The sequence below is a fragment of the Dermochelys coriacea genome, chromosome 13 (assembly GCF_009764565.3).
Source record: "Dermochelys coriacea isolate rDerCor1 chromosome 13, rDerCor1.pri.v4, whole genome shotgun sequence".
In the NCBI taxonomy this organism is placed as follows: domain Eukaryota; kingdom Metazoa; phylum Chordata; order Testudines; family Dermochelyidae; genus Dermochelys; species Dermochelys coriacea.
In genome coordinates this window covers 38,486,905-38,514,845 of record NC_050080.1, presented here as the reverse complement: position 1 = coordinate 38,514,845, position 27,941 = coordinate 38,486,905, and the positions used below count along the sequence as shown (strand labels likewise).

Here is a 27,941-nt window from a genome sequence, read left to right as displayed (position 1 = left end):
GAGGGGAATGGGTGGAATAAATATAAAGGAATCAGTGAAAGTCAGTTGAGTCTTTACTTCGGGGTGAATTGGCATCTAGGCCAGCCAATGGGGGTGTGCCATTGTTCCAAACAGGCCAATCAGAATACAGCCCCGGCTTCCCCAGGCCAGCCAATAGGGTCCTTCAGGCACTGCCATTGGCGACAGACACCAGCCGGATGATCTCGGTGTTGAGGTGCTGATTGGTCCAGTCCCGTCTGATGTCATCGAGGTGGGCGTCGAAGTCAACCAATCGGGTGTGAGCTTTAGCCTCCAGCAGGGACTTGCAAATGTGGCGGGAGGATTCCCAGTCGCGCCACATGACTCTGAAAAAGACAGGAGGGGGCGAGGTGAGTCCCGGACGCCTGAGTCCCATCCCCGGTCACCCTGAGGGCTGGGAGCCTGTGGGGCACCATCCTGGACACCTGGGTCCCATTCCCAGGGGATGGGTAGTGTGGAGGGCCCATGGTGGGTTTGGGGGGAACCCCACTCACAGGTTCTTGTCCTTGGGGAGCCAGTGCCGATCCTGCTTCTCCAGCACGATGACGGGGGGCACACGGGGGTTCAGAGTCAGTTTCTGGTTATCCAGCTGGGGGGAGGGAGAAGGGGGGGCAGTTGGGGGCCACACTGGGAAGATCCCCCCGCCACTCCCCAAATGTCAATCACAACCCCCCACCCACTGTAGGCACCCCCAGGGGTCCCTGACCACAGCCCCCACACACACACACCCTGCCCCTGGGGGCACCCTCTAGCCTCCCAGACCCCCAAATCTCACCATGATCAACACAGCACCCTCAGAGAACTCAGCCAGGCGTCCAGCCATCTTCAGAGCCAGTGGGGTGGGGCTACATGGGGGGCAGGAGAGATGTCAGGGGGGAAAAGGGGACCCCCTCCCTGCCCCCCTGGGGACCCCCAAAGTTACCTCATGTCGTCCAGCCTGGCATTGGCCTGGTAGTACCCAGCCACCAGCAGGTTAGAGCGGGACGCCCACAGATCGACCTGGGGAGAGGGACAGGTCAAGTTAGTTAGGGAAGTGGATTGGACTGAAGAACTTATGGATCTAAAGGTAGAGGAGGCCTGGGATTACTTTAAATCAAAACTGCAGAAGCTATCGGAAGCCTGTATCCCAAGAAAGGGGAAAAAAGTCATAGGAAGGAGTTGTAGACCAAGCTGGATGAGCAAGCATCTTAGAGAGGTGATTAAGAAGAAGCAGAAAGCATACAGGGAGTGGAAGATAGGAGGGATCAGCAAGGAAAGCTACCTAATTGAGGTCAGAACATGTAGGGATCAAGTGAGACAGGCTAAAAGTCGAGTAGAGTTGGACCTTGCAAAGGGAATTAAAACCAATAGTAAAAGGTTCTATAGCCATATAAATAAGAAGAAAACTAAGAAAGAAGAAGTGGGGCCGCTTAACACTGAGGATGGAGTGGAGGTTAAAGATAATCTAGGCATGGCCCAATATCTAAACAAATACTTTGCCTCAGTCTTTAATAATAATAAAGAGGATCTTAGGGATAATGGTAGCATGACAAATGGGAATAACGATATAGAGGTAGATATTACCATATCTGAGGTAGAAGCGAAACTGAAACAGCTTAATGGGACTAAATCGGGGGGCCCAGATAATCTTCATCCAAGAATATTAAAAGAATTGGCACCTGAAATTGCAAGCCCATTAGCAAGAATTTTTAATGAATCTGTAAACTCAGGAGTAGTACCGAATGATTGGAGAATTGCTAATATAGTTCCTATTTTTAAGAAAGGAAAAAAAAAGTGATCCGGGTAACTACAGGCCAGTTAGTTTGACATCTGTAGTATGCAAGGTCCTGGAAAAAATTTTGAAGGAGAAATTAGTTAAGGACATTGAAGTCAATGGTAAATGGGACAAAATACAACATGGTTTTACAAAAGGTAGATCGTGCCAAACCAACCTAATCTCCTTTTTTGAAAAGGTAACAGATTTTTTAGACAAAGGAAATGCAGTGGATCTAATTTACCTAGATTTCAGTACAGCATTTGATACCGTGCCACATGGGGAATTATTAGTTAAATTGGAGAAGATGGGGATCAATATGAACATCAAAAGGTGGATAAGGAATTGGTTAAAGGGGAGACTGCAACGGGTCCTACTGAAAGGCGAACTCTCAGGTTGGAGGGAGGTTACCGGTGGAGTTCCTCAGGGATCGGTTTTGGGACCAATCTTATTTGATCTTTTTATTACTGACCTTGTCACAAAAAGTGGGAGTGTGCTAATAAAGTTTGCAGACAATACAAAGCTGGGAGGTATTGCCAATTCGGAGAAGAATCGGGATATTATACAGGAGGATCTGGATGACTTTGTAAACTGGAGTAATAGTAATAGGATGAAATTTAATAGTGAGAAGTGTAAGGTTATGCGTTTAGGGATTAATAACAAGAATTTTAGTTATAAGTTGGGGACGCATCAATTAGAAGTAACGGAAGAGGAGAAGGACCTTGGAGTATTGGTTGATCATAGGATGACTATGAGCTGCCAATGTGATATGGCTGTGAAAAAAGCTAATGCGGTTTTGGGATGCATCAGGAGAGGCATTTCCAGTAGGGATAAGGAGGTTTTAGTACCGTTATACAAGGCACTGGTGAGACCTCACCTAGAATACTGTGTGCAGTTCTGGTCTCCCATGTTTAAAAAGGATGAATTCAAACTGGAGCAGGTACAGAGAAGGGCTACTAGGATGATCCGAGGAATGGAAAACTTGTCTTATGAAAGGAGACTTAAGGAGCTGGGCTTGTTTAGCCTAACTAAAAGAACGTTGAGGGGAGATATGATTGCTCTCTATAAATATATCAGAGGGATAAATACAGGAGAGGGAGAGGAATTATTTCAGCTCAGCACCAATGTGGACACAAGAACAAATGGGTATAAACTGGCCACCAGGAAGTCTAGACTTGAAATTAGACGAAGGTTTTTAACCGTCAGAGGAGTGAAGTTTTGGAATAGCCTCCCAAGGGAAGCAGTGGGGGCAAAAGATCTATCTGGTTTTAAGATTCTACTCGATAAGTTTATGGAGGAGATGGTATGATGGGATAATGTGATTTTGGTAAGTAATTGATCTTTAAATATTCAGGGTAAATAGGCCAAATCCCCTGAGATGGGATATTAGATGGATGGGATCTGAGTTACCCAGGAAAGAATTTTCTGTAGTATCTGGCTGGTGAATCTTGCCCATATGTCCATATGCTCAGGGTTTAGCTGATTGCCATATTTGGGGTCGGGAAGGAATTTTCCTCCACGGCAGATTGGAAGAGGCCCTGGAGGTTTTTCACCTTCCTCTGTAGCATGGGGCACGGGTCACTTGCTGGAGGCTTCTCTGCTCCTTGAAGTCTTTAAACCACAATTTGAGGACTTCAATAGCTCAGACATAGGTGAGGTTTTTCGTAGGAGTGGGTGGTTGAGATTCTGTGGCCTGCGCTGTGCAGGAGATCGGACTAGATGATCAGAATGGTCCCTTCTGACCTTAGTATCTATGCCTCTGTAAGAGGGGAGGGTACCCCACATAGTGCCCCCCCCACCCAGCCCCCAACACCCCCTGCGACCTGGTGACCCCAACAACCCTTTTCCACATGGAGGCCCCCTGCCCAGTGCCTCCTGCTCCACATGGAGCCCCCCACCCAGCCCCCAAAACCCCCTGCAACCTAGTGCCCCCAGCCCCCCTGCCCCACACGGAGCCCACCCCAGCCCCGACCGCCCCCTGACCCACGGCGCCCCCTGCTGCCCACCTGGTTCAGAGCCACCTCCAGCATGACGCTGAGCGCCAAGTTGCTGTGGAAAAGGGGGATGCAGTCGGTGAGGAACAGACACTCAGGGGGGCCCCCCAGGTGCCCCAGGAGCAGCCCATTGACGGCAGCGTGGGGGTGCCGGGCAGCGTGGAGGCACATCTTGGCATAGGCCCGGGCAGAGACCTCTACCTCAGCCATCCTGCCAGACAGCGAAGGGTTAACATGGCCGGTGGGGCCCCCCCCGACCCGCAGCCCCCCCGCCCTGCCAGTGCCCCCCCTCACTCCCGACCCGCAGCCCGCCGCCCAGCCCTGCCGGTGACCCCTCTGACCCGCAGCCCCCCCCGACCAGCCCTGCTGGTGACCCCCCGACTTGCAGCCCCCCCCGACCAGCCCTGCCGGTGACCCCCCCCGACCCGCAGCCCCCCCTGACTTGCAGCCCCCCCCGACCCGCAGCCCCCCCCGACCAGCCCTGCCGGTGACCCCCCCCCGACCCGCAGCCCCCCCTGACTTGCAGCCCCCCCCGACCCGCAGCCCCCCCCGACTAGCCCTGCCGGTGACCCCCCCCCGACTCGCAGCCCCCCCCGCCCAGCCCTGCCGGTGACCCCTCCGACCCGCAGCCCCCCCCGACTAGCCCTGCCGGTGACCCCCCCCGACTCGCAGCCCCCCCCGCCCAGCCCTGCCGGTGACCCCTCCGACCCGCAGGCCCCCCCGACTAGCCCTGCCGGTGACCCCCCCCGACCCGCAGCCCCCCCGCCCAGGCGGTGCCGGCCTGCCCTGCCCTGGGCTCCCACCTTCCCCCGGGAACTGAGGCCCCCCCAAGATATTGCTTGTCAGGGTCCCCCCAAGCTGCCCCCCTCGCCCTCTGATTGGCTGGCTGTAGACCAATCGCGTCTCGAGTGTGCGCTTTGGTTCTCTGAGCCCTGATTGGTCAGTGCGCCCTCCCCAGAAGGGCACGAGGCCGCTGCTCTCTTCGCCGATTGGCTGAGTGCCGCCCCGCTCCCGCCCCTGCCTCCTCAGGTCCTCCGGAGCCATCGAGTCGGCGCCTAGAGCAGCCGCAGGAGCTGCAGACCCCGGCAGAGACACGGCCCTGCCCGTGGGGGAGGGGCTGCGGGGCGTTGCCCCCCGTGCCCGGGGCACGCCGGAGGAAAGGGGGTGGGGGGGCACCCGTCTCTCGGCGCAGTGGAGGGATGACAGGGCGCTACCCACAATGCCCCGGGGCCGGGGGGCCCGTTCCCCACAAACACCACCAGGGGAGGCAGGCTCGGGGCAGCTGTTTATTTGCAGTCTGGTTCCGGCCGCCCCCCGCCAGGGGCAGGCCCCTGGGCCCTCAGTACATGGAGGGCTTCTCCTCGCCCTTGGGGTTTGTCAGCTTCTCCAGGTTCTGGGTGAGGATGTGATAGAGCTCGGCCTGGGGGGTGGGGGGGAGACAAAAGAGAGGAGCTGGAGGGGGGCAGATAAACTCCCCACTGAACCAAACCCCTTCTCATCAGAGCCCCCCTCCCCATTTCCTGCCCCCCAGCCCTCACTGAGACCCCCACAGAACCACCACCCCCCCGGATCCCCTCCCCATTTCCTGCCCCCCCGCCCTCACTGAGACCCCCACAGAACCACCCCCACCCCCCCCTGGGTCCCCTCCCCATTTCCTGCCCCCCCCGCCCTCACTGAGACCCCCACAGAACCACCACCACCCCCCGGGGTCCCCTCCCTGTTCCCTGCCCCCCCAGCCCTCACTGAGACCCCCACAGAACCACCACCCCCCCGGATCCCCTCCCCATTTCCTGCCCCCCAGCCCTCACTGAGACCCCCACAGAACCACCACCACCCCCCCGGGTCCCCTCCCCATTTCCTGCCCCCCCGCCCTCACTGAGACCCCCACAGAACCACCCCCACCCCCCCGGGTCCCCTCCCCATTTCCTGCCCACCCCGCCCTCACTGAGACCCCCACAGAACCACCACCACCCCTGGGTCCCCTTCCCATTTCCTGCCCCCCCAGCCCTCACTGAGACCCTCACAGAACCACCACCACCACCCCCCGGGGTCCCCTCCCTGTTCCCTGCCCCCCCAGCCCTCACTGAGACCCCCACAGAACCACACCTGCCCTGGGGTCCCCTCCCCAGTCCCAGCCTCCCATACTCACATAGAAGCCCCGAATGTCCAGCACCACGGTCCGGATCTCCCCATACACTGCTTCGTCCCGCTCGTGGACCAGAGTCCGGTAATCCATCTGGGGGCAGGGGATGCTGGTTAGCCTGGTTGGGGGCACTGCTATGGGGAAGCTCACAGCCCTGGAGCCCCCCACCCCCTCGGCTCAGGGCACTGCTGTGGGGAAGCTCACAGCCCCAGAGACCCCTAGTCCCCCCGGCTCAGGGCACTACTGTGGAGATGCTCGCAGCCCCTGATCACTTACCACGTGGGTCTCCTTCGAAGCCTTCGCCACAGCATCTCCACGCTCGGAGAAATATCTGGGGGTGGAGAGAGAGAGAGCAGGCCCAGATCATTACCCATGGTGCCCTGGGGCACAGACGCCCATGGGAAGGGCATTACCCACAGTGACCTGGGGCTGGGGCACCAATGTGGAGTATGTAGGAATGGAAGCCAATGTAAGCAATTACCCACCCTGCCCTGAGGCAGAGACATGGTTGGGGGGGGGTGACCCACAATGCCCTGGGGCAGAGATGGGGGAGGGCAAAACTCACTTGGAAATGGCTGTCTGGAAGCCCTCGACCTTGGTCTTGATGGCTGTCACCCGCTCCAGCACCTTCTCCTGCGGGGTGGAAGTTTGGGGTGAGATTGGGGTGCCTGCAAGAGGGGAGACCGGCAGGGGGGGCTGAGAGGGCCTTACCTGAATGGCCACCCCAAAATCGTTCCCATCCTCAATTCTGGGGATCAGGTGATGGATCCAGGTGATGACCTGGGGACAGACAGACAGTGAGAGGGGGCCAGGGCACTGCTAAGGGGAAGCTTGCAGCCCTGGTGTCCCCCGCACATTGGGGGCACCATTGCAGGGAAGCTCCCAGCCCTGGGGGCACTGCTGAAGGAACGCTCCCAGCCCTGGCATCCTCCACCCATTGTGGGCACTGCTTCAGGGGTGGGGTTGGGGTTGGGGAGGCTCACCAAAACACATTTCTCCTTCAGCTCCCGCACCTCCGGCTTGACCCGGCCCAGCAGCATCACCATGGCCTCATTGCCCTTCAGGTAGCCACATTTGGGAGCTGGGGGGGGGAGAGAACAGGAGGTGAGTCCACAGCCCAACACAGCCACCCCAAATCCTGCCCCCCCAAAACTCACCCTCCTTCTTCTCCTCCTTATCAGTCTCCATGTTAGCTGAGTCCTGGGGGGCAAAGGGGACAGGAAACGGGTCAGCCCCTCGCCAGCAGGGGGTGGTGTGATATGCGGAAGGGGAGTTACCCCAAAACTCACCTCATCCTCATCCTTGGGGGGTGGGTCGGGGATGGGGATATCCAGGGGAGCCCGGAGCGTCGAGAGATCCTTGATGTTCAACGAATCCTCCTGCAGTGACGGCAAAGTTACCTGTGGGGGGGTGGTCTCCCAGCTGAAGGGGGGGCCCCAGTAGTGTGAGGGCCAACCTGGGGGGGCACTGACAGTGTGGGGGGCGACCCCAGGGTGGGATGTGGGGGATCCCACCGGGGGATCTAGGGGCACCAGAGGGCTGTTGGAGGGTCCCATCACAGGGGGGTACTGACAGCGCATGGGGGAGTTTGGGGGTGCATGGGGAGGGGGCATTCTTACCTTCAAGAATTTGTCCAGTTGAAAGATTTTTTGGGGTAAAAAGGTCGACAGGAATTGCTCGGCCTGGGGGGGGGGAAGAGAGGGGTCACAGGGGGTATTTGGGGGGCAATTAGACCAAGTGGGGGACAGTTAATCATGGGGGGGCAGATTTACCTCCTTGAAGAGAGATTCCCTGAAGAGCTCGACCTAAAAATACGGAGAGGGCAAGAAAAGGCAGCTGAGTCTGGGGTGGGTCACAGCCCCAAACACAGGGCTCAAGTCCCCCCCAATCCCCCTCCCTACAGCACGGTGCTCCCTGGTGACTCCCCCTCCCCACGGCACAGTGCCCCTGCTGGCCCCGTGCCCCACAGCCAGCTGGGCCCTTCTCCCTGCCCCTCGGCGCCCCCTGCCGACCCCTCGCCCCAGAGCACCCCCGCCGGCCCCCTCCCCCTGCCCACGGCGCCCCCTGCCGATCCCCTCCCCCCGCAGCACGTGGCCGCCTCGGGGATTCCCCGGGGGAAGCGGAAGGGGGATCCCCGGGGGAGACGCACGAGTTGTGGGGTCCTGGGGGGACCGGTTTCCATCCCTTTCCTTGCCCCCCGATCTCACCGCACCCCCCCACTGCACCCCCGATCTCACTGCACCCCCACTGCACCCCACATGTAGGGGCCCCCACCTGCCGGCGGGACTCGCCGCTGACTTTCACAGCGCAGGCCTTGGCCATGGTCCGGGTCCGGGTCCGTCTGCGTCTGTCCCCGGGGCCCGGCTCTGACCCCTTTCGATTTCACTTCGCCCGGCCCGCCCCCCGGCCCGCCCCCTGCCGGCCCTGCCCCCCACTGCCAGCCTTGGGGTACCCTGAGACTTCCTGCCCCCCGCCGGCCCCGCCAGCCTTGGGGTACCCTGAAACCTCCTGCCCCCTACCGCCCCCCTGTCCCCCCTACCGCCCTCTGTCGGCCCTGCCCCCCACTACCAGCCCTACTCCCTTACCCTCCACTCCCTGCCCCCTACCAGCCCTGCCCCCCTACCCCCACTCCCTGCCCCCTATCGTCCCCTGACAGCCTTGGGGTCCCCCTGAGAGCCTGTTGTCACCCCATTGCCAGCCCTGCCCTCCCCTGCCGGCCCCCACTGCCCTTGAGGTCCCCCTGACACCTCCCTGCCCCCAACTCCCAGTCCCGGGTTCCCCACTCACAGACCTGCTCCCCTACCGCGCCTGCTCCCCATTGCCAGCCCCGGGAGTCCCCACAGTTAGCTTCGGAGTCCCCCTGCTCGGCCCCCCCGAGACCCTCACTGCCCCCACTCCCAGATCTGCCCCCTTACCGTCCCTCCCGCCAGCCTTCCGGCCCTGGGCCCCCCACTGCCCTCGCATCCTGCTCACCTCTCCCAGCCCTGGGTCCCCCGGCTACTCTCACTGCCCCAACTGCAAGACCTGCCCCCCTGCCGCCCCCCTACCGGCCCGCGGGCCTCCCTGCCGCCCCCCCACCAGCTGTTTCTCTTTCTCTTCAGTCCCCACCGCGCTGCTTCCGCGAGTTCTCGGCCGGGCCCCGCCCGCTGAAGGGTGAGAACCCCCCGCGCCGGCCCCCCTGCACCCGCTGACCCACCCCAGGCTCCCCCTAGGCCGACCCCAGGCCCCTCCCACCGGTCCCCTGCACCCCCCGACCCACCCCAGGCTCCCCCAGACCAGCCCCCTGCACCCCCCGCCGGCCCCAATGCTTCCCCCGACCCCTTCCCCGGCCCCCCCTTCACCCTCCCGACGCATCCCAGGCTCACCCTGCACCCGCCTTCCCCCCGCGACTCGCCCCAGGGCCCACTCCACGCCCCCTGCATCTCCAGCACCCGCTCGGCACCCCCCCCCCCGCGCCAGGTCTGACCCCCTTGCACCCCGCCCGCCCCTGTGGCTCTGGGGGACCGGGGTACAGGGCTGATGTCGCGGGGTGGGGGATCACGGTATGGGGCGGGGGACTGGACGGGGGAGATTGGGGTACGGGGGAGCTGGCCAATGGGATCGGGGTATGGGAGGCTGGCTCGGGATATCAGGATACAGTGCAGGGCTGGCTGGGGAGTATTGGGGTATGGGGGAGTGCGGGTTGGGGAATCAAGGTACAGTGGTGGCTGGCTGGGAGATATCGGTGTACTGTAGGAGGCTGGCTGGGGATATCGGGGTAAGGTGGGGGCAGGTTGGGGATATTGGGCTACGGGGGGCTGGCTGGAGATGTCTGGGTACAGTGGGAGTCTGGCTGGGGGATTGGGGTGTGGGGGAGGGCGGGTTGGGGATATGGGTGTATGGGGGGCTGGTTGCAGGAATCGGGGTATGGGTGGGGGCGGGTTGGGAGAATCAGGGTACAGTGGAAGGCTGGCTGGGAATATGAGGGTACAGGGGGTTGGTTGCAGGGATTGTGGTATGACCGGGGGATATCGGGGTACAGGGGGCTGGTTGCAGGAGTCAGAGTTTCGGGGCTGGCTGGGGATATTGGGGTACAGGGTGTTGGTTGCAGGGATTGGGGTATGGAGGGGCTGGCCGGGGGACTTTGGGGTATGGGTGGAGGTAGGTTGGGGACTCAGGATACAGGGAGGCTGGCTGGGGATATTGGGGTATGGGGGGCCGGTTGCAGGAATCGAGGTACAGGGGGCTTTCTGGGGATATCTGGTTACCGGAGGCTGGTTGCTGGAATTGGGGTACTAGGGCTTGCTGGGAATATTGAGGTCTGGGGGGGACTGGTTGCAGGAAACAGTGTATGGGTAGGGGGGGTTGGGGGAATCGGTACAGTGGGAGGCTGGCGGTGGATATTGGGGTATGGGGGGCCGGTTGCAGAAATCGAGGTACAGGGGGCTTTCTGGGGATATCTGGTTACCGGAGGCTGGTTGCTGGAATTGGGGTACTAGGGCTTGCTGGGAATATTGAGGTCTGGGGGGGACTGGTTGCAGGAAACAGTGTATGGGTAGGGGGAGTTGGGGGAATCGGTACAGTGGGAGGCTGGCGGTGGATATTGGGGTACGGGGGTTGGCTGCAGGGATCAGGCTATGCGGGGTTTGGTTGCAGGGATTAGGGTATGGCTGAGGGGTATGGGGGGCTGGCTGGGGATATGGAGGTCTGGGAGGTGGTTGCAGGAATTGGGGTATGGGGTCCAGCTGGGGATATCGGGATACAGTGGGTTGGTTTCAGGGATCAGGTTACAGGGGGTTGGTTGCAGGGATTGGGGTATGAAGGAGCTCGCTGGGGGGATATATGGGTATGGGGATGTCAGGGTATGGGGGTTGGTTGCAGGGACTGGGTTACAGAGGGGCTGGCTGGGGGATATCAAGGTACAGGGGGTTGGTTGCAGGGTTCAGGGTATGGAGGGGCTGGCCGTGGGATATGGGGGGTTGGCTGCAGGGATCGGGCTATGCAGGGGTTGATTGCAGGGATTAGGGTATGGCTGAGGGATATCGGGGTATGGGGGCTGGCTGGAGATATGGAGGTCCGGGGGGGTGGTTGCAGGAATTGAGGTATGGGGTCCAGCTGGGGATATCAGGGTACGGGGGGTTGGTTGCAGGGATTGGGGTATGAAGGGGCTCGCTGGGGGATATGTGGGTATGGGGGCTGGCTGGGGATGTCAGGGTACGGGGGGTTGGTTGCAGGGTTCAGGGTATGGAGGGGCTGGCCGGGGGATATTGGGGTATAGGGGGTTGGTTGCAGGGATTAGGGTTCGGCCAGGGGATATCGGGGTGTGGGTGAGGGCTGGCTGGGTATATGGAGGTCCGGGGGGGTGGTTGCAGGAATTGGGATATGGGGTCCAGCTGGGGATATCGGGGTATGGGGGGCTTGGTTGCAGGGATCGGGGTATGGAAGGGCTGGCCGGGGGATGTCGGAGCATGGGTGAGGGCTGGCTGGGGATATGGAGGTCCGGGGAGGCTGGTTGCAGGAAGCGGGGTATGGGGGCAACGGGTTAACCCTTCGCTCTCCCCCAGGCCGGGTCATGGCACAGGTGCCTCCTCCCCTCGGGGAGTCCCAGTTCCTGCAGCTGCGGGAGGAGCTGGTGCAGGCGCTGGCCCAGAGCCCGGGGGATCTGCACCCCGAGACTGTCCAGCAGCTGGTTGAGGCCCCCCTACCCCTCCACGTCAAGTACCGGGAGATCGACGCCCAGGGCATCCTCCACGCCAACATGCAGGGGCAGGTAGTGCTGGGCTGGGGGGGGAGATGTGGGCAGGAGTGGTGGGCTGGGGAGTGGAGGGGGTGTTGGGGGGCAGATGGAGGGCATGGAGGAGTTGGGGGACAGGCGTGGGGTGCTGGGGAGGGGAGGAGCCACTGGGGACAGATGGGGGGAGTTAGGGGGCTGGGAAGGGGAGGGGGAAGTTGGGGGCAGGAATGAGGGGCTGGGGAGCAGGCATTGGGGGCAGATGGCCGGTGGGGGGAGTTGGGGGGCAGGGCTGGGGGGCTGGGAAGGGGAGGGGGCATTGAAGGCACTGAAGAGGGTCAGCGGCAGTGGGGCTGGGAAGGGGGTTGGGGTTGGAAGAGGGGGACTGGGGGAGGGGCAGAGTGGGGATGGGGGAGGGATTGGGGGCTCTGGGTGGGAGCAGAGGGGCAGAATGGGGGATCCTGGCAGGAGGAGAGTTGGGGGGGCTGTGGAGGAAATGGGCAGGGTATCTGCTCTGGGGTGCTCCTCATGCCCTCCCGTCACCTCCTAGCCCCCGGCCTGCCTGCGAACCATCTCCACAGCCCTCAACATTCTGGAGAAATACGGGCGCAACCTGCTGAACCCCCTGAAACCTCGCTTCTGGCGCGGGGTTAAGTTCAACAACCCCGTCTTCCGCAGCACGGTCGACGCCATCCAGGTGAGACCCCGGCCCCCAAACCTCCCCAGTGCCCCCTGAATCCCCCCAGCCCTCCCTAGGGCTCGGATCGCCCAGCCCCTGAACCCCCAGCCCCTGAAACCCCCAGGCCCCAGATCACCAAGTCCCTGAGCCCCCAGAACCACCCCAGCTCCTGAACCCCCTGCCCCCAGATCACCCAGCTACACTGAAACCCCCAGACCCTGAAACTCCTTGGATCACCCAGCCCCCCGGAACCTCCAGATCACCCAGCCCCCCTGAACTGCAATACCTAACAACCTTGTCTTCTTTAACGTGGATGAAGCAAGGTGAGATCCCCAAAATCCCGCATTCTGATCTGCTGAACCGCCCAACTCCTGAACCCCACTCACTCCCTGTACCCAACAAGCCTGTCTTATGCAGCACAGTCAACACCATACAAGTGAGATCTTAAGCACCAAATCTTCCAGTCCCGAGAGTACCGACAGCCCTGCCTCCCCAAACCTCCCAACCCCAAGGGTACCGACACCCGTGCCCCCACAAATCTCCCAGCCCCATGGGTACCAACATCCCACCCCCCCAAATCTCCCAGCCCCAAGGGTACTGACACCCCAACACCCCCAATCTCCCAGGCCCCCAGGTACCGACACCCTTGACCCCCCACAAATCTCCCAGCCCCAAAGGTACCAACACCCCGCCCCCACAAATCTCCCAGCCCCTCAGGTACCGACACCTCAACACCCCCAATTTCTCAGGTCCCCAGGTACCGACACCTTCGCCCCCCCAAATCTCACAGCCCCGAAGGTACCGACACCCTTGCCTCCCCAAATTTCCCAGTCCTGCCCGTATTGACACCCCTGCCCCCACAAATCTCCAGCCCCCCAGTTACTGACACCCCAGCTTCCCCAAATCTCCCAGCCCCTCCAAATCTCCCAGCCCCCCAGGAACTGACACCCCAACACCCCCAATCTCCCAGCCCCGAAGGTACCGACACTCCCATCCCCCCAAATCTCCCCGCCCCCAGTTACTAACACCCTAGTTTCACCCCAGCCCCCAAGTACCCACCCACCAGTCACCCCCCAGCCCCTCCCATATCTCCCAGCCTCCAAGTACCCACCCGCCAGTCTCCCTCCAGCCCCCCTATATCTCCCAGCCCCCAGGTACTCACCTGCTGGTCCCCCGAGCCCCCCATATCTCCCTGCCCCCAGGTACCAACACTCCATTCCCACAAATCTTCCAGCCCCCAGTTACCAACCCCCTAGTTACACCCCAGCCCCCAGGAACCCCCCTGCCGGTCCCCCCGAGCCCCAGTGCTAACCCGGCTTCCTGCAGGGCGGGCGGGATGTGCTCCGGCTCTATGGCTACACGGAGCAGCAGCCTGACGGGCTGAGCTTCGCCGAGGGACTGGAGGAGCCGGACGCCCGGCGTGTCGCCTCTGTCACCGTGGACGTGGTCCTGCTGCGGGCCGAGCTTAACCTACTGCTCTCGGTAGGGGGCGCCGGGGGGCAGGGAGCGGGGTGGGGGCAGAGCAGGGGGTGCCGTGGGGCAGGGAGCGTGGTGGGGGCTGAGCAGGGGGCGCTGTGGGGCAGAGAGTGTGGTGGGGGCTGAGCAGGGGGCACCGTGGGGCAGGGAGTGGGGTGGGGTGGGGGCTGAGCAGGGGGAGCAGTAGGCACCGTGGGGCAGGGAGCGGAGTGGGGGCTGAGCAGGGGGCGCTGTGGGGCAGAGAGCGCGATGGGGGCTGAGCAGTGGGCACCGTGGGGCAGGGAGTGGGGTGGGGTGGGGGCTGAGCAGTGGGCACCGTGGGGCAGGGAGTGGGGTGGGGTGGGGGCTGAGCAGGGGGCACCGTGGGGCAGGGAGAGGGGGGGCAGGGCAAGGGCTGAGTCTCATTGTGACTTTTCTATTTCAGAACAATCACCCAAACGCCGATATCCTGCAGGGAATGCTGCAGGGGGGGCAGGAGGTGAGGGGGGCAGGTGGAAGAGGGTCTGGGGGAGGCAGGGCTGGGGGAGACGGGGTCGGGGTCTGGGGCAGGGCTGGGGGGTTGGGTGGATTGTGCGGGTTGGCTGGGCCTGTCACCCCTTCGTCTCTTCCAGGTGACCCTCATCCCGGACTCGGTGCCCATCCACGACACAGCACCTCCCGGAGCCCTGCCCCAGACAGGTGCGTGCCACAGCGGGTGCCATGGGGAGTGGAGCACAGGGAGCTCTGGCTGTGGGGAGAGCACGGGGAGAGCTGTGGGGGTGGGGGGCTGGGGAGTGGGGGCACTGTGGGACACAGGGGGCTCTGGCTGTGGAGGGCGCTGTGGGGTTGGGAGTGGAGGAGCTGGGGGGGCACTGGGGAGAGTGCGAGGGCACTGTGGGGCTGAGGAGTGGGGGCGCTGCGGGGCACAAAGGGGGCTCTGGCTGTGGGGGGTGCTTTGGGGCAGGGCGGTGGGGACTAGGAGTGAGGGAGCACTGGCTGGAGGGCATGGGGGGACGGGCTGTGGGGTGATCCCTCTCTCCTGCCCCGCAGGGCCGGCCCCCCCGGCCACCTGCCTGCTGTGTGGGCTGGAGCCAGCATCCCTGCTCTGCCCCGAATGCAACCAGAGCCTCTGCCCCGAATGTGACCGTCTCTTCCACAAGCACCCAGCCCGGGCCCAGCACCGGCGCCTGTCCGTTGGGGAGCCAGGCTTGGGGGCCGGGCCCCCTGCACAGAGGTAACACAGATCCCCTTGAACTACCCCGCCCCCAGGTATTGGAGACCCCCACCCTGAGCCCCCAGGATACAGGGACCCCCTGAATCCTGTTCTGCCCCATATAATGGGCCCCCTCTGTGACCCCCTGAGCCCCCTGGTAATGGGGACCCCCTGAGCTCCCCAGGACTTGGGTACCCCCTGTTCTACCCCCAGGCAATACATGAATTGCAATTACCAATTAATTGAAAGGTTTCTTTTCTCTCTAACACCGAAACTGCAAAATAAACAAATGACTGTTGAGACTGAAATCCCAGGAAATAAAAACTGAAATAAATTGAAACTAAAAATAAAAATCACATCTTTGCCCTAGTACTAAGGAAAAGGCCCCCAAAATGTTATTTCAGCGAAAGCTGGACCTAAAACAGGACATTTCAGACACTTTCAATGTTACTAAACAAAAAAGAAAAAACAAAAATCCTACAAGATCAGGTGAATTACAATTTGAAAAGAAACCAAGTGAAATTAAAAATTAAATTTAAAAACAAAATCAAAAATGTCCATTTTTGACGAATGTTTCATAACAGCTTTGCCATAAAGCGCCGTGCGTCCGAAGCAAACCAGACCCCCGCCCCCCCCGTGGTTAATCAAAGTGAAGATTTCCACTTGCAACCTGTTCCTTGGTTTCCCTTCTTTTCTCTCTCGTGAAGAAAGGCAATGATCAAATGCACGGATCACTGAACAGTAACATCGGGGGAAATAAAAAACGAAACACAAATTCACTGGGAAATAAAACGCCGAGTGCACGAATTCGATTCAAAATTCAATACCAGAAAAGATTTAATGGAAAATAGAAATGAAAAACGTCCAGTTTAAAATGCAGGGTTTAATATTACTGAATAAAAGGAAGGAAAACGCCCCCAACCCCCCGAATTGGTGGCTCGAACAAGGGCGCCAGTTTTCCAGGCTGGGTTTTTCAATTAAACGTCCAAATCCCGGGAGGCCGACGGGCGCAGCACCGGGATGACCCGGCTCTCAGGGGCACCACCCAGCTGCCTGCACCCCAACACGGCAACTTCATGACGGGGACCCCGCTCGCCCACTGATTCCGGCTCCATTTGGACAACAGGGCCCTTGGTTTGGGGGACCCCCTGCCTGACCCCAATCTCCCCTTCCCCAGGTCTTGGGGACCCCCAGACGGTTGTGACCCCCAACCCCCCAATCCCATTTCCAGGGCTCCCAGCCCTTTAAAACCCCAGAGGATTCTGGAATGTTCCATTCAGTTGCCAGGAGAGGGCGACAGTTGCCCCAGAGCATTATGGGTCCCTGTTTGGGCCGGGTCAGGGGGGAGCAGAGGTGGGGGAGGGGAGGGGGTGTTGCAGGGGATGTCAGGGGGCTGTGGGGATTTGGGGTGCAGGATGGGGGCTCTGGGGGTGCAGCGTGAGGGTGTGGGGTGCAGTGGGGATTTGGGAGTGCAGGGTATGGGCAGTGGGGGCTGTAAGGAATGGGGTGCAGGAATGGGGGTTCAGTGCAGATTGGGTGCAGGGTGATGGTGTGGGGTGCAGTGGGGATTGGGGGTGCAGAGTGAGGGCCTGTGAGGATTGGGGTGCAGGAATGGGGGTTCAGTGCAGATTTGGGGTACAGGGTGACTGTGTGGGGTGCAATGGGGATTTGGGGGGGCAGGGTGGGGGCAGTGGGGGGCTGTGAGGATTGGGGTACAGGAATGGGGGGGCTGTGAGATGCAGGGTGGGGGCATGGGGAGATCTGTGGGGATTTGGAAGGCCCTACCCATCTCTCTCCCCCTTCTCTCTGCCCAGCCTGTCCATGGTGCCGTTGGAGTCCCCGGTCGCCCGCCCGGCCCTGCCCCCCAAGCCACGCCTGCCCTGGCGCTGTGCCGCCTGCCGTGCCCCCAACGAGGCGCGGGCCGTGCTGTGCATGGGGTGCGACCGGCCCCGGGGCTGCCCCACGCCCCCCAACCCCGCGCCCGAGGGGGACCCCCCCCCGGGGGGCCTGGGCCTGCCAGACCTGCACCTTCCTCAACCCTGGCCCCACCGTGCTATGTGCCATGTGTGAGCGCCCCCGGCTGGCCGGCCGGCCCGGCGCCCCCGACACCCAGCATCCCCTGGATGGCCCTCCGGTGCCCACGCAGGTAAGGGGGCGGTGCCCCTCACTCCCGACCCGCAGCCCCCACTGGGCCTGGCCTTCCCCCCCGGCTGGGCCTGGCCTCCCCCCTGGTGCCCCTCAGCCTCAGCCCCTGCCCTCCCATTAACCCCTCGCTCCCCGCAGGCCGAGGGGGCCCCGGGCTGGCAGTGTGAACACTGCACCTTCTGGAACCAGCTGCCCGGGCGGGTGTGTGAGGTTTGTAACCGGACCAGCCAGCTTGGGGGCCCCCCCCAAGAAGAGAAGGGACTCCGGCGTCCGGGCAAGCCCCACCCCCTCTCACCAGAGGAGGTGGAGCGTCGGCGGCAGGAGAAGCTGCGAGAGGATGGGATGAAGCTGGTGGCCATGATCCGGGTGAGTGGCCCCGCCCCCTTTCCATAGGCCCCTCCCCCTGCCCTTGAAAAAAATCTGTAGACCCTACCCTCTCCCTGAATTGCCTTGAAGCTCCTCCCCCTCTTGTGCCTGTCTCCCGTGCAGGCCCCTCCCCTCCTCTGCACAGGCCAATCCGACTCTTCCCTATCCATCATCGGGGGTGGAGCCAGCAGGAAACCCCCTCTAGCCCCCCCTCCCAGAAGAGGAGGCGGAGCTCTCTCTATCCCCGCCCTCTCCCAGAAGAGGAGGCGGAGCTCTCTCTATCCCCGCCCTCTCCCCAGGAGGCGGAGCTGGCGGGGGTGCCCCCAGAGGAAGTGGGGGCAGCACTGCGGTACTCGGGGACGGAGCTGCCCCTGCCCTGGCTGCGCTCGGAGCTGCCCGCAGTGCTGGACGCGGTGGTGGAACAGGCCACGGAGCGGGGGGCGGGTCCCGAGCTGGGCGCCATCACCCAGCAGGAGGCTCGAGCTGCCTGGACCCAGAGCCAGGGTGACCTGGACGAGGCCGTGAGCCGCTGCCTGAGCGCCCGGCGCAGCAAGGTGGGGATGGGGATTGTGGGGGGCCGGGTTTGGATGGGAGGGGAGGGGAGGGGAGGAGCAGAACTTGTGGGGCAGGGAGGGGCTTGTGGGGCAGGGAGGGGAAGAGCACAACCGGGGGAGGTGAGAGGTGGGTCCTTGGAGGGGAAAAGCGTTCTGAGGCAGGGGAAGGGGAGGGCTTGTGGGGAGGGGCAGGGCCTGGGAGGGGCTTATGGGGGAGAGGAGAGGAGAGGCTCATGGGGAGGGACAGGTCCTGGGAGGGGCATGGCTTGAGGGGCAGGGGAGCAGCTTGTAAAGGAGGGGTGGGCTTGGAGGGGCGGGGCAGGGCAGGGCCTGGGAGGGGTTTAGGGGGAGGGCAGGGGCTTGTGGGGAGGGGCAGGGCTTGTGGGGCCAGGGAGGGGCAGGGATGGTTGGGCCGGGGCATGGCTTGTAAAGGAGGGGCAGGGCTTGTGGAGAGGCAGGGCCTGAGGATGTGAGGGCTGGGGCCTGGGGAGCGGTTAGGGGGAGGGCAGGGGCTTGTGGGGAGGGGCAAGGGAGGGGCGGGGCCTGGTGCCATGTCGGGGGTCCCATCTCTCCCCCTGCAGGTGCGGGAGCTGGCGGCACTGGGGTTTGGAGAGCGGGGCCCGGTGCTGCAGGCACTCTACCAGAACGGGGGCGACCTGTGGGGGGCCTTGATGGAGCTGCAGCGCCTCCAGCTGGAGCCTTTCCACCGGCGCATGTGGGAGCCGGCCGAGCCCGAGATCAACTTCCATGCCCCTGACCGGCAGGTCAGAGCCGGGGGTGGAGGGATGTGGGGGAAGTCTGGGGTGGGAGCAAGGGGGGGAACCAAGGGGCATGGGGGAGCCATGGGGGCTGCGGGCGGGAGGGAAGCAGGGGACCTAGGGGGGACCATGGGGGCTGTGGGCGGGGGGGGGAAGCAAGGGCCATGGGGGACCCAGGGGTGCTGACTCCCTCTTCCCCCAGGCCCTGCTACGGCGGTTGCTGGCCTCGCTGGGGCTGCCCAGCTGGGGGCGGGCGGAGCTGGTGCTGTCGCTGGTGCGGGAGCAGGAGGCGGCGGGGGGCCGGGGGGGGCGGGCGGCCTTGGCCGACATCGTGGATGCCGTGCGGGCCTCCCCCGACCGCGACTTCATCAAACGCCTGCTCAACTGGGAGTGCGCCGTGTGTGGCTGGGCACTGCCCCGCAACCAGGTACCCCCGTCGGCCGTGACCCCCCCCCACCGGGCACTGCACCCCCCTGCTGGCCACAACCCTCGCCGCCAGGCACTGCATCCCCCCACCGGGCACCGCAGCCCAACCCCGCTGGGCACCGCAACCCCTCCCGCTGGGCACTGCACCCTCCTGCTGGGCACTGCACTCCCCCGCCGGCTGGTTGTGACCCCTCCCCGCCAGCCGCAACCCCCCCCGCCAGGCAATGTATCCCCCTGCTGGCCGGCCGCAACCCCCCCCACCGGGCACTGCACTCCGCCAGGCACTGCATCCCCTTGCTGGCCGGGCACTGCACCCCACACGCTAGGCTCTGCACCCCATGCCAGCCGGGTGTGACTCCCCTGTTGTGCACTGCAACCCCCTGCTGGCCAGGCATTGCACCCCCCACCAGGCACTCATCCCCCCGCCAGCCAGGCACGATCCCCCCGTTTGGCATTGCACCTCCCTGACGACTGGGTGCGACCTCCCACTGCTGGGTACGACCCCCCCTTTGCCGGCTGGGCGAGGCCCCACAACCAGGTACCCCCTGCCGGGCACACCACCTCCCTGCTGGATGGGAACGACTCCCCTGCCGGGCAGAACCCCCCCCCCCCGCTAACTGGGCGACGCCCGACACACAGGTACCCTCCACCGGCCATGACCCCGCCACTGGGCACAACACCCTCCCACTGGGCAGAGCACACCCCTGCTGGCTGGGCACAACCCCCCCCCGTGCCAGCTGTGCCTGTGGGGGATCCCTGCCAGGCTTGTCCTGTCTTTCCTCCACTGACCCACCGCATCCCCCTCCCCTCCGCCGGCCAGGCGCGTCCCCCCTTCCTGAGCCTGCTGGGCACCCCCAGCACGATGATTCCCCCCAAGGTATGTCCACCCACCAGACATCCCTTGCTATTTGTCTTTCCCATGCCCCCCCCCGACGTGTCTCCCCTGAGGAGCCAATTCCTGGCCCCATCTGAGCCGCGGCCTCCCCAAACGAGTCCCCAGATGTCTGTCCCCTGCTGGATGCATCCCCCCTCCGACACGTCCCCCCCACAATGCATCTCCCCCCAGCTAGGCCGATTCCTGGCCCTGTCTGACCTGCGTCTCCCCCCAGATGCGTCCCCCCCGACACATCCCCCCCCAGCGGGGCCAATTCCCAGCCCCCATCTGACCCGCGGTCCCCCTAGACGAGTCCACAGATGTGTGTCCCCTGCCGGATGGATCCCCCCCTCAGACGTGTCCCCCACACAACACATCTCCCCTGAGAGGCCGATTCCCGGCCCCGTCTGACCCGCGGCCCCCCCAGACAGATCCCCAGATGCATTCCCCCCTACACATCCCCCCCAGCCGGCCCCGTCTGACTCGCGTCCCCCCAGATGCAGTCGCTGACGTCCTGCGAATGCACCATCTGCCCCGACTGCTTCACGCAGCACTTCACCATCGCCGTGAAGGAGAAACACATCACGGACCTGGTGTGTCCGGCCTGCGACGCGCCCGACCTGAGCGAGGAGACCGAGGTGCTGGGCTACTTCTCCACGCTGGACATCCAGGTACTGCCCCCCGATCCTCCCTGAGCCCCCCCAAATCCCTGACCCAAGCTGCTGGGCTACTTCTCCACGCTGGACATCCAGGTACCGCTCCCCAGGGCCCCCCGACCCTCCCGATCCTCCTTGAGCCCCCCCGAATCCCTGACCCGAGCTTCTGGGCTACTTCTCCACGCTGGACATCCAGGTACCACCCCTCGGGGCCCCCCGATCCTCCCTGAGCCCCCCCGAATCCCTGACCCAAGCCGCTGGGCTACTTCTCCATGCTGGACATACAGGTACCGCCTCCCGACCCCCCCGATCCTCCCGGAGCCCCCCCAAATCCCTGACCCGACCTGATGGGCTACTTCTCCACACTGGACATCCAGGTACTGCTCCCCAGGGCCCCCCGACCCCCCCGATCCTCCCTGAGCCCCCCCGAATCCCTGACCCAAGCTGCTGGGCTACTTCTCCACGCCGGACATCCAGGTACCACTCCCCAGGGCCCCCTGAGCCCCCCGATCCTCTCTGGGGCCCCCAATCCTCCCCGAGCCTCCCCGTCCCTCAGGGTCCCTGAACCTCCCCGAGCCCCCCAAACCCTCCGGGTCCCCCGATCCTCCCTGAGCCCCCTAAACCTCCCTGAGCCCCCCCAAATCCCTGACCCGAACTGCTGGACTACTTCTCCAGGCTAGACATCCAGTCACCAGCTCCCTGGAGCCCCCCAATCCCCCAAATCCGGTGGACATGCAGGTTCCAGGGGACCCCAAAACCCACTCCCACCCCCTAGTCCCCCTGAACTCCCACAGCTGTGGCCCTCATGCCCAGGTATTGGGGTGACCCTGCGCCCCAGCCCCACACACCCCCTGGGGTGAACCCCCATTCCATGCCTGGGAGACTCCCTGCACCCAGCCTGGGGGGTGGGGCACCCCCAAAAGACAGGGGAGCCCCAGAAGCCCTAGCTTACCCCTCCCCCACCCCCCAGCTCCGTGAGTACCTGGACCCCGAGACCTACGAACTGTTCAGCAAGAAGCTGACGGAGCGCGAGCTCATGCGGGACCCCAAGTTCCAGTGGTGCACCCATGTGAGTGGGCGGGGCCCCAGGGCCGGGGGCAGGGCCAAGCCAGAACGCTGCTTGGGGGCTGAGTGCCAGGGCTGGGCCAGAACTCTGGGGGTGGGGCCAGTGGACAAGGTTTGGGGCTGGGGGCACAGGGTGGGGTGAACTTAGTGGTGGGGGGGAAGAGGAGGATATATGTGACAGGGGAGGGACAGGATTTTGGAGGGTCTCTCGGGGGGGCTGTGGAGGTCTCTTGGTGCGCAACTGTGGGGGAGTCTCTGAGGGGAGGCTGTGGGGGGTTTCTCAGGGCATGGTGGGGGTCTCTCTCACCCCCCCTTTCTACCCCCAGTGCTCGTTCGGGTTCATCTACGAGTCGGAGCAAGCGGCCGCCCAGTGTCCCCAGTGCAACCAGAGCTTCTGCGTCCACTGCAAGCGCGCGGTGAGGGGGGGCTGCAGGGGAGGGGGCGGAGCCGTGGGGCAGGGGCTGTGGACAGGAGCTGGGCTCCGGGGTGGGGGAGGCTGACAAGAGGTAGAAGTCCAGCGTCGGGTAGAATCATAGAATCATAGAATATCAGGGTTGGAAGGGACCTCAGGAGATCATCTAGTCCAACCCCCTGCTCAAAGCAGGACCAATCCCCAATTTTTGCCCCAAATGGCCCCCTCAGGGATTGAACTCACAACCCTGGGTTTAGCAAGCTAATGCTCAAACCACTGAGCTATATGCACCGCTCTGGCGGGGTCAGGCTAGGCAGAGTGGCGGGGGGCTCGGCATGGAGGACCGGGGGGCTGTGTGGGTGGTGGTGGTGGGGGCCCTCTAAGATCATGTTGACCCCCAGGTCTCCCCCCCCGCCCCCTCCAGTGGGAGCCACAGCACCAGGGCCTGTCGTGCCAGGAGTTCCAGGAGTGGAAGAGAACCAACGACCCCCAGTACCAGGCTCAGGGGCTGGCGGTGTACCTGCAAGAGAACGGGATCGGTGAGCACCCTGCATCCCCCCCACAGCCCCCCCAACCTGCCCCCCAGTACCAGCGCCCCAACCCGCCCCCCTGCCCCCAGTATCACGCGCAGGGGCTGGTGGTGTACCTGCAGGAGAACGAGATCGGTGAGCCCCCCGTGTCCCCCCCACAACCCATCCCCTGTACCAGGCCCCCCCCATCCCCCCATAGCCCCCCAACCCGCCCCCTGCCCCTCAGTACCACGTGCAGGGGCTGGCGGTGTACCTGCAGGAGAATGGGATCGGTGAGCCCCCCGCATCCCCCCCACAGCCCCCCAACCTGCCCCTAGTACCAGACCCCCCACAGCCCCCCAACCCGCCCCTTGCCCCCCAGTACCACGCGCAGGGGCTGGCGGTGTACCTGCAGGAGAACGGGATCGGTGAGCCCCCCTGTCTCCCCCCCAACCCGCCCCCCAGTACCAGGCCCCCCGCATCCCCTCCAACCTGCCCCTCAGTACCACGCGCAGGGGCTGGCGGTGTACCTGCAAGAGAACGGGATCAGTGAGCCCCCTGTTCCCCGCACACACTCCAAGCCCCCCTGCTCTTTGGCCCCCTCTCCCGGTCCCCCCCGAGGGCTGCTGGGTTGGGGACGGCTCCTGACCCCCTCTTGACCTCCCCCACCTCTCTCTCTCTCTCTCGCCAGCATGCCCCAAGTGCAAGTTCCCGTACGCGCTGGCCCGGGGGGGCTGCATGCACTTCCAGTGCTCCCAGTGCCGGCACCACTTCTGCAGCGGCTGCTACGGGGCCTTTCACACCAAGAACGTAAGGGGGGCCGGGGGGCTGTGTGGTGGGGGTGTTGGGGGTTGTGATGTGGTGCAGGGTTGTCGGGTGCAGGTGTTGCGTTGGTTGTTGGGTGTGGGGCTGTCGGGGGTTGTGAGGGGAAAGGGGGTCGTGTTTCATTGTGTGGATGCGGCGGGACGGGGGGTTGTGTTGTGGTGTGGGGCTGTTGGGGGACATGGGGGGTGGGGGGCTGTGCTGTAGTGTAGCGGTGCGGGGCTGTCAGGGAGGCATGGGCGGGGCTGTTGGGGGGGCAGGGGGTTGTGTAGCAGTGTGGGGCTGTCGGGGAGGTGGGGGGCTGGTGGGGGCGGGGAGTTGTGTAGCGATGGGGGGCTGTCGGGGCGGGGGGTTGTGTAGCGGTTCGGGGCTGGCGGGGAGGTGGGGGGCGGGGCTATCAGGGGGCAGGGGGTTGTGTAGCGGTTCAGGGCTGGCGGGGGGGCAGGGGGTTGTGTAGTGGTGTGGGGCTGTTGGGGAGGCGGGGCTGTCACAGGGCGCGGGGTCGTGTAGCGGTGCGGGGCTGTTGGGGGCAGGGCTGTCGGGGGGGAGCGGGGGGTTGTGTAGCGGTGCGGGGCTGGCAGAGGGGGCGGGGAGTTGTGTAGTGGGGTGGGACTGTCAGGGGAGGACGGGAGTTGTAGCAGTGTGGGGCTGTCAGGGAGGTGTGGGGCTGTCAGGGGGTTGTGTAGTGGTGGGGGGCTGGCGGGGAGTTATGTAGCAGTGTGGGGCTGGCAGGGAGGTGGGGGGTAGGCGGGGGGCTGGCAGGGAGTTGTGTAGCAGTGGGGGGCTGGCAGGGAGGTGCGGGGCTGGCGGGGGGTTGTGGAGCAGTGTGGGGCTGGCGGGGAGCTGGCAGGGGGTTGTGTAGCGGTGGGGGGCTGGCGGGGGGAGGGGGGTTGTGCTGTTGTGTAGCTGTGTCTCTCTCCCCCCAGAAATGCCCGGTGCCCTCGTGCCCGGTTCGCCAGTCCCTGCATGGGCACCACCCCCGCGACTGCCTCTTCTACCTGCGTGACTGGGACGTGGGGCGGCTCCAGCGCCTCCTGCAGGTGGGGGGGGGTGGGGGGATCCGGGGCGGGGGGATGGGCCCTGAGAGGTGTTGGGGTGACGGGGGGGATCCAGGGGCAGGGGTGATTGGGGAGGAGCTGGGGGTTGAGGGGAGCGGGGGGGTGACCATTGGGGGGTAGCCGTGGGTCTCACTCTTGATCCCCCCCCCAGGATAACAGCGTTGTCTTCAACACGGAGCCCCCCACTGGGACCCGCCCGGCGCCTGGAGGTGAGAGCAAGGGATTGTGGGTAACCGGGCAGTTATGGGTAACTGGGCTATGGGCCCCCGGGCAGGGGATTGTGGGTATCCAGGTGAGATCCCCCCCCCGGGCAGGGGATTGTGGGTAACCAGGTGAGATCGCTCTCCCCCCCGGGCAGGGGATTGTGGGTAACCAGGTGAGATCGCTCTCCCCCCCAGGCAGGGGATTGTGGGTAACCAGGTGTGATCGCCCCCCCGGGCAGGGGATTGTGGGTAACTGGGCAGAGTTCAGCCCCTGGGCAGGGGATTGTGGGTAACCAGGTGAGTACGCCCCCCCCGGGCAGGGGATTGTGGGTAGCTGGGGCGCTGGCGTTACCCATCATGCCGTGCGTGCCAGGTGGATGCCGCGTGATGGAGCAGAAGGAGACGCTGGCCGGGCTGCGGGACGAGGCCTGCGGGAAGGAGACGCCCCCCGGCTACGCCGGCCTCTGCCAGTGAGTGGGGGGGGGGGCTGTGGGGCAGTCGGGTGGTCGGGAGGGCTGGAGTGGAGAGGGGTTATGTGGGAGATCAGGGGGCTTGGGAGATCCAGAGGACTAGGGATGTGGGGGCTGGTGAATCGGGGGCTGGGAGGACACGTGGGGCAGGGGTAGGTGGGGGAGCTGGAGGTGCCAGCGGGGGTGCTGGGGGATCTGGGGGAATGCGGGGGGCTGACCCCCATTCCCCGTAGGGCGCACTACAAGGAGTCCCTGGTGAGCCTGATCAATGCCCGGGCGCTGGGAGAATGCGGGGGGCGCTGGGGGGACGTGTGGGGTGCTGGGAGGACGCGGGGGGCATGGGGGGATCTGGGGGGAAGTGAGGGGCGAGCGCCGGCTGACCCCCGTTCCCCCTAAGGCGCACTACAAGGAGTCTCTGGTGAGCCTGATCAATGCCCGGGCGCTGGGAGAATGCGGGGGGCGCTGGGAGGACATGGGGGACATGGGGGGGATCTGGGGGGAAGTGAGGGGCGAGCGCCGGCTGACCCCCGTCCCCCCTAGGGCGCACTACAAGGAGTCCCTGGTGAGCCTGATCAATGCCCGGGCGCTGGGAGAATGCGGGGGGCACTGGGAGGATGTGGGGGGCATGGGGGGATCTGGGGGGAAGTGAGGGGCGAGCGCCGGCTGGCCCCCGTCCCCCCTAGGGCGCACTACAAGGAGTCTCTGGTGAGCCTGATCAATGCCCGGGCGCTGGGAGAATGCGGGGGGCACTGGGAGGACGTGGGGGGCATGGGGGGATCTGGGGGGAAGTGAGGGGCGAGCGCCGGCTGACCCCCGTCCCCCCTAGGGCGCACTACAAGGAGTCCCTGGTGAGCCTGATCAATGCCCGGGCGCTGGGAGAATGCGGGGGGCACTGGGAGGACGTGGGGGGCATGGGGGGATCTGGGGGGAAGTGAGGGGCGAGCGCCGGCTGACCCCCGTCCCCCCTAGGGCGCACTACAAGGAGTCCCTGGTGAGCCTGATCAATGCCCGGGCGCTGGGAGAATGCGGGGGGCACTGGGAGGACATGGGGGGATCTGGGGGGAAGTGAGGGGCGAGCGCCGGCTGGCCCCCGTCCCCCCTAGGGCGCACTACAAGGAGTCTCTGGTGAGCCTGATCAATGCCCGGGCGCTGGGAGAATGCGGGGGGCACTGGGAGGACGTGGGGGGCATGGGGGGATCTGGGGGGAAGTGAGGGGCGAGCGCCGGCTGACCCCCGTCCCCCCTAGGGCGCACTACAAGGAGTCCCTGGTGAGCCTGATCAATGCCCGGGCGCTGGGAGAATGCGGGGGGCGCTGGGAGGACGTGGGGGGCATGGGGGGATCTGGGGGGAAGTGAGGGGCGAGCGCCGGCTGACCCCCGTCCCCCCTAGGGCGCACTACAAGGAGTACCTGGTGAGCCTGATCAATGCCCGGGCGCTGGGAGAATGCGGGGGGCGCTGGGAGGACGTGGGGGGCATGGGGGGATCTGGGGGGAAGTGAGGGGCGAGCGCCGGCTGACCCCCGTCCCCCCTAGGGCGCACTACAAGGAGTACCTGGTGAGCCTGATCAATGCCCGGGGGCTGGACCCCGCCCGGCTCTACTCCCTGCCCGAGCTGGAGACAGTCTACCAGCGCTACCAGGGGGCGCTGCCCCCCCGGCCCCCCGGCGAGCCTGAGGACACCTACCACGGGCGTCTGCTGCAGGTACCAGCCCCACGGGGCGGGGGGCCTAGGGGGCTCAGAGGGGACCCCAGGGGAAATCGTGGGGGCTGAGGTCTGGGGGGTGGGGAGGCGATACCCCTGAAGGGAGGAGTCAGGGGCACAGGCTGGGTGGCGGGGAATCTTGGGGGGCTAATGGAGTGACCCCCCTCACTCCCCTCTCTGTCCACCACAGAAGCTGATGGACGAGGTGCCCCTGGGCCCCAAGATCTTGCGGCAGCGGCAGTGACCCCCCCCCCCGGACGGACGGACGGGGGCAGGGGCCTGGGCTGGAAGATTTGAGAAGATGCTGCTGTGCAGGGAGGGGAGCACTGAGGGGTGATTGGGGGGGATGATTAGATTTTTGGGGATCCCAGTACCCCAGTAGCTAATTTTGGGGGTTGTGTGAGAACCCCTCTATCCTGAACCCCAATTCCCCAACCATGGCCTAAGGGACCTCAAAATAGTTAAGTGAAATCCCTGTTTGGGGGCCCTGACCCCCCCAAATTCAGGGGTTATCTGACATTGGAGTGGGCGGCCTGCCCATCCCCCTTGCTGGGGACACCGACTAGGGAACTCTCTGGGGCTAAGAATATTGGGCTTCAAGCCCTTTGGGGTAACACGATTCAAGGGATTTGGGGGTTCAGGGGATAGAACATTGGAAGACCCAATAAAACAGCCTGATCAAAGCATGAATCTCAGCTTCTTCATGTAGCAACAGGTATCCCCACAAATGCCCTGACTCACAGCCCCCCAAAACTGTCCAATCCTGACCAATAGCCCCCCCAAAACTAACCCTACCCCCAACCGTGACTCAGCCTCCTGGAACCAGTCCTGCCCCCAGTGCCAGCGAATGGTCCCCCAAACATTGTCTATCGTCCAAGTTTCACCAGCAGCACCCCAAAACTAGATCGGCCCCCAATTCTGACCCCGACCCATTTGCAAGCCCAACCCAGCCCTGGG

At 64.1% G+C, this 27,941-nt stretch overlaps 3 protein-coding genes across 4 annotated transcripts; 1 reads left to right on the top strand and 2 right to left on the bottom strand.

Annotated features, from left to right (window-relative positions):
- Positions 1–35: 35 nt before the first annotated feature.
- On the bottom strand, positions 36–4,639 carry EMC9 (ER membrane protein complex subunit 9). Of its 2 annotated transcripts, XM_038369150.2 has the most exons (6): positions 4,569–4,639; positions 3,778–3,976; positions 941–1,017; positions 794–863; positions 513–607; positions 36–344 (listed from the first exon to the last, which is right to left on the bottom strand). In XM_038369150.2, the coding sequence occupies exons 2-6, from the start codon at positions 3,973–3,975 to the stop codon at positions 164–166; spliced, it is 621 nt and encodes a 206-aa protein (XP_038225078.1). In that variant the 5' UTR covers position 3,976; positions 4,569–4,639; the 3' UTR covers positions 36–163. The 2 variants fall into 2 exon arrangements, with proteins under 2 accessions (XP_038225078.1, XP_038225077.1); XM_038369149.2 differs by lacking the exon at positions 4,569–4,639 and having other exon boundaries at positions 3,778–4,025.
- A 401-nt stretch (positions 4,640–5,040) lies between these two features.
- PSME2 (proteasome activator subunit 2) lies at positions 5,041–8,322 on the bottom strand. Its single transcript, XM_038369145.2, has 11 exons — positions 8,183–8,322; positions 7,681–7,713; positions 7,528–7,590; positions 7,198–7,287; positions 7,066–7,108; positions 6,892–6,989; positions 6,620–6,688; positions 6,474–6,541; positions 6,185–6,239; positions 5,915–6,001; positions 5,041–5,185 (listed from the first exon to the last, which is right to left on the bottom strand). Exons 1-11 carry the CDS (start codon positions 8,228–8,230, stop codon positions 5,105–5,107), a joined length of 735 nt encoding a protein of 244 aa, XP_038225073.1. The 5' UTR covers positions 8,231–8,322; the 3' UTR covers positions 5,041–5,104.
- Positions 8,323–8,660: 338 nt separating this feature from the next.
- Positions 8,661–27,317, top strand: RNF31 (ring finger protein 31). Its single transcript, XM_038369141.2, is given in 23 exon segments — positions 8,661–9,061; positions 11,452–11,657; positions 12,169–12,315; positions 13,624–13,779; positions 14,198–14,251; positions 14,385–14,451; positions 14,803–14,986; positions 16,780–16,926; positions 16,928–17,111; positions 17,249–17,476; positions 17,776–18,030; positions 18,612–18,794; positions 18,991–19,215; positions 20,586–20,759; positions 21,715–21,813; positions 22,136–22,225; positions 22,646–22,760; positions 23,422–23,540; positions 24,479–24,592; positions 24,762–24,819; positions 25,187–25,283; positions 26,816–26,984; positions 27,175–27,317. Coding segments are annotated over 22 exon segments (3,117 nt in total). The 5' UTR covers positions 8,661–9,061; positions 11,452–11,459; the 3' UTR covers positions 27,229–27,317.
- Positions 27,318–27,941: the final 624 nt, after the last annotated feature.

Bases quoted from the DNA above. Each gene is read 5' to 3' on its own strand.
- EMC9 (XM_038369150.2), bottom strand. From the start codon at position 3,975: ATGGCTGAGGTAGAGGTCTCTGCCCGGGCCTATGCCAAGATGTGCCTC. The intron at 1,018-3,777 runs GTGGGCAGCAGG...CCCTCTCCCCAG, and splicing joins TGGAGGTGGCTCTGAACCAG to GTCGATCTGTGGGCGTCCCG. The intron at 864-940 runs GTAACTTTGGGG...CCCCCCATGTAG, and splicing joins GCCAGGCTGGACGACATGAG to CCCCACCCCACTGGCTCTGA.
- PSME2 (XM_038369145.2), bottom strand. From the start codon at position 8,230: ATGGCCAAGGCCTGCGCTGTGAAAGTCAGCGGCGAGTCCCGCCGGCAG. The intron at 7,591-7,680 runs GTAAATCTGCCC...CCCCCCCCCCAG, and splicing joins GGGAATCTCTCTTCAAGGAG to GCCGAGCAATTCCTGTCGAC. The intron at 6,240-6,473 runs GTGAGTTTTGCC...CTCCACCCCCAG, and splicing joins TTCCAGACAGCCATTTCCAA to ATATTTCTCCGAGCGTGGAG.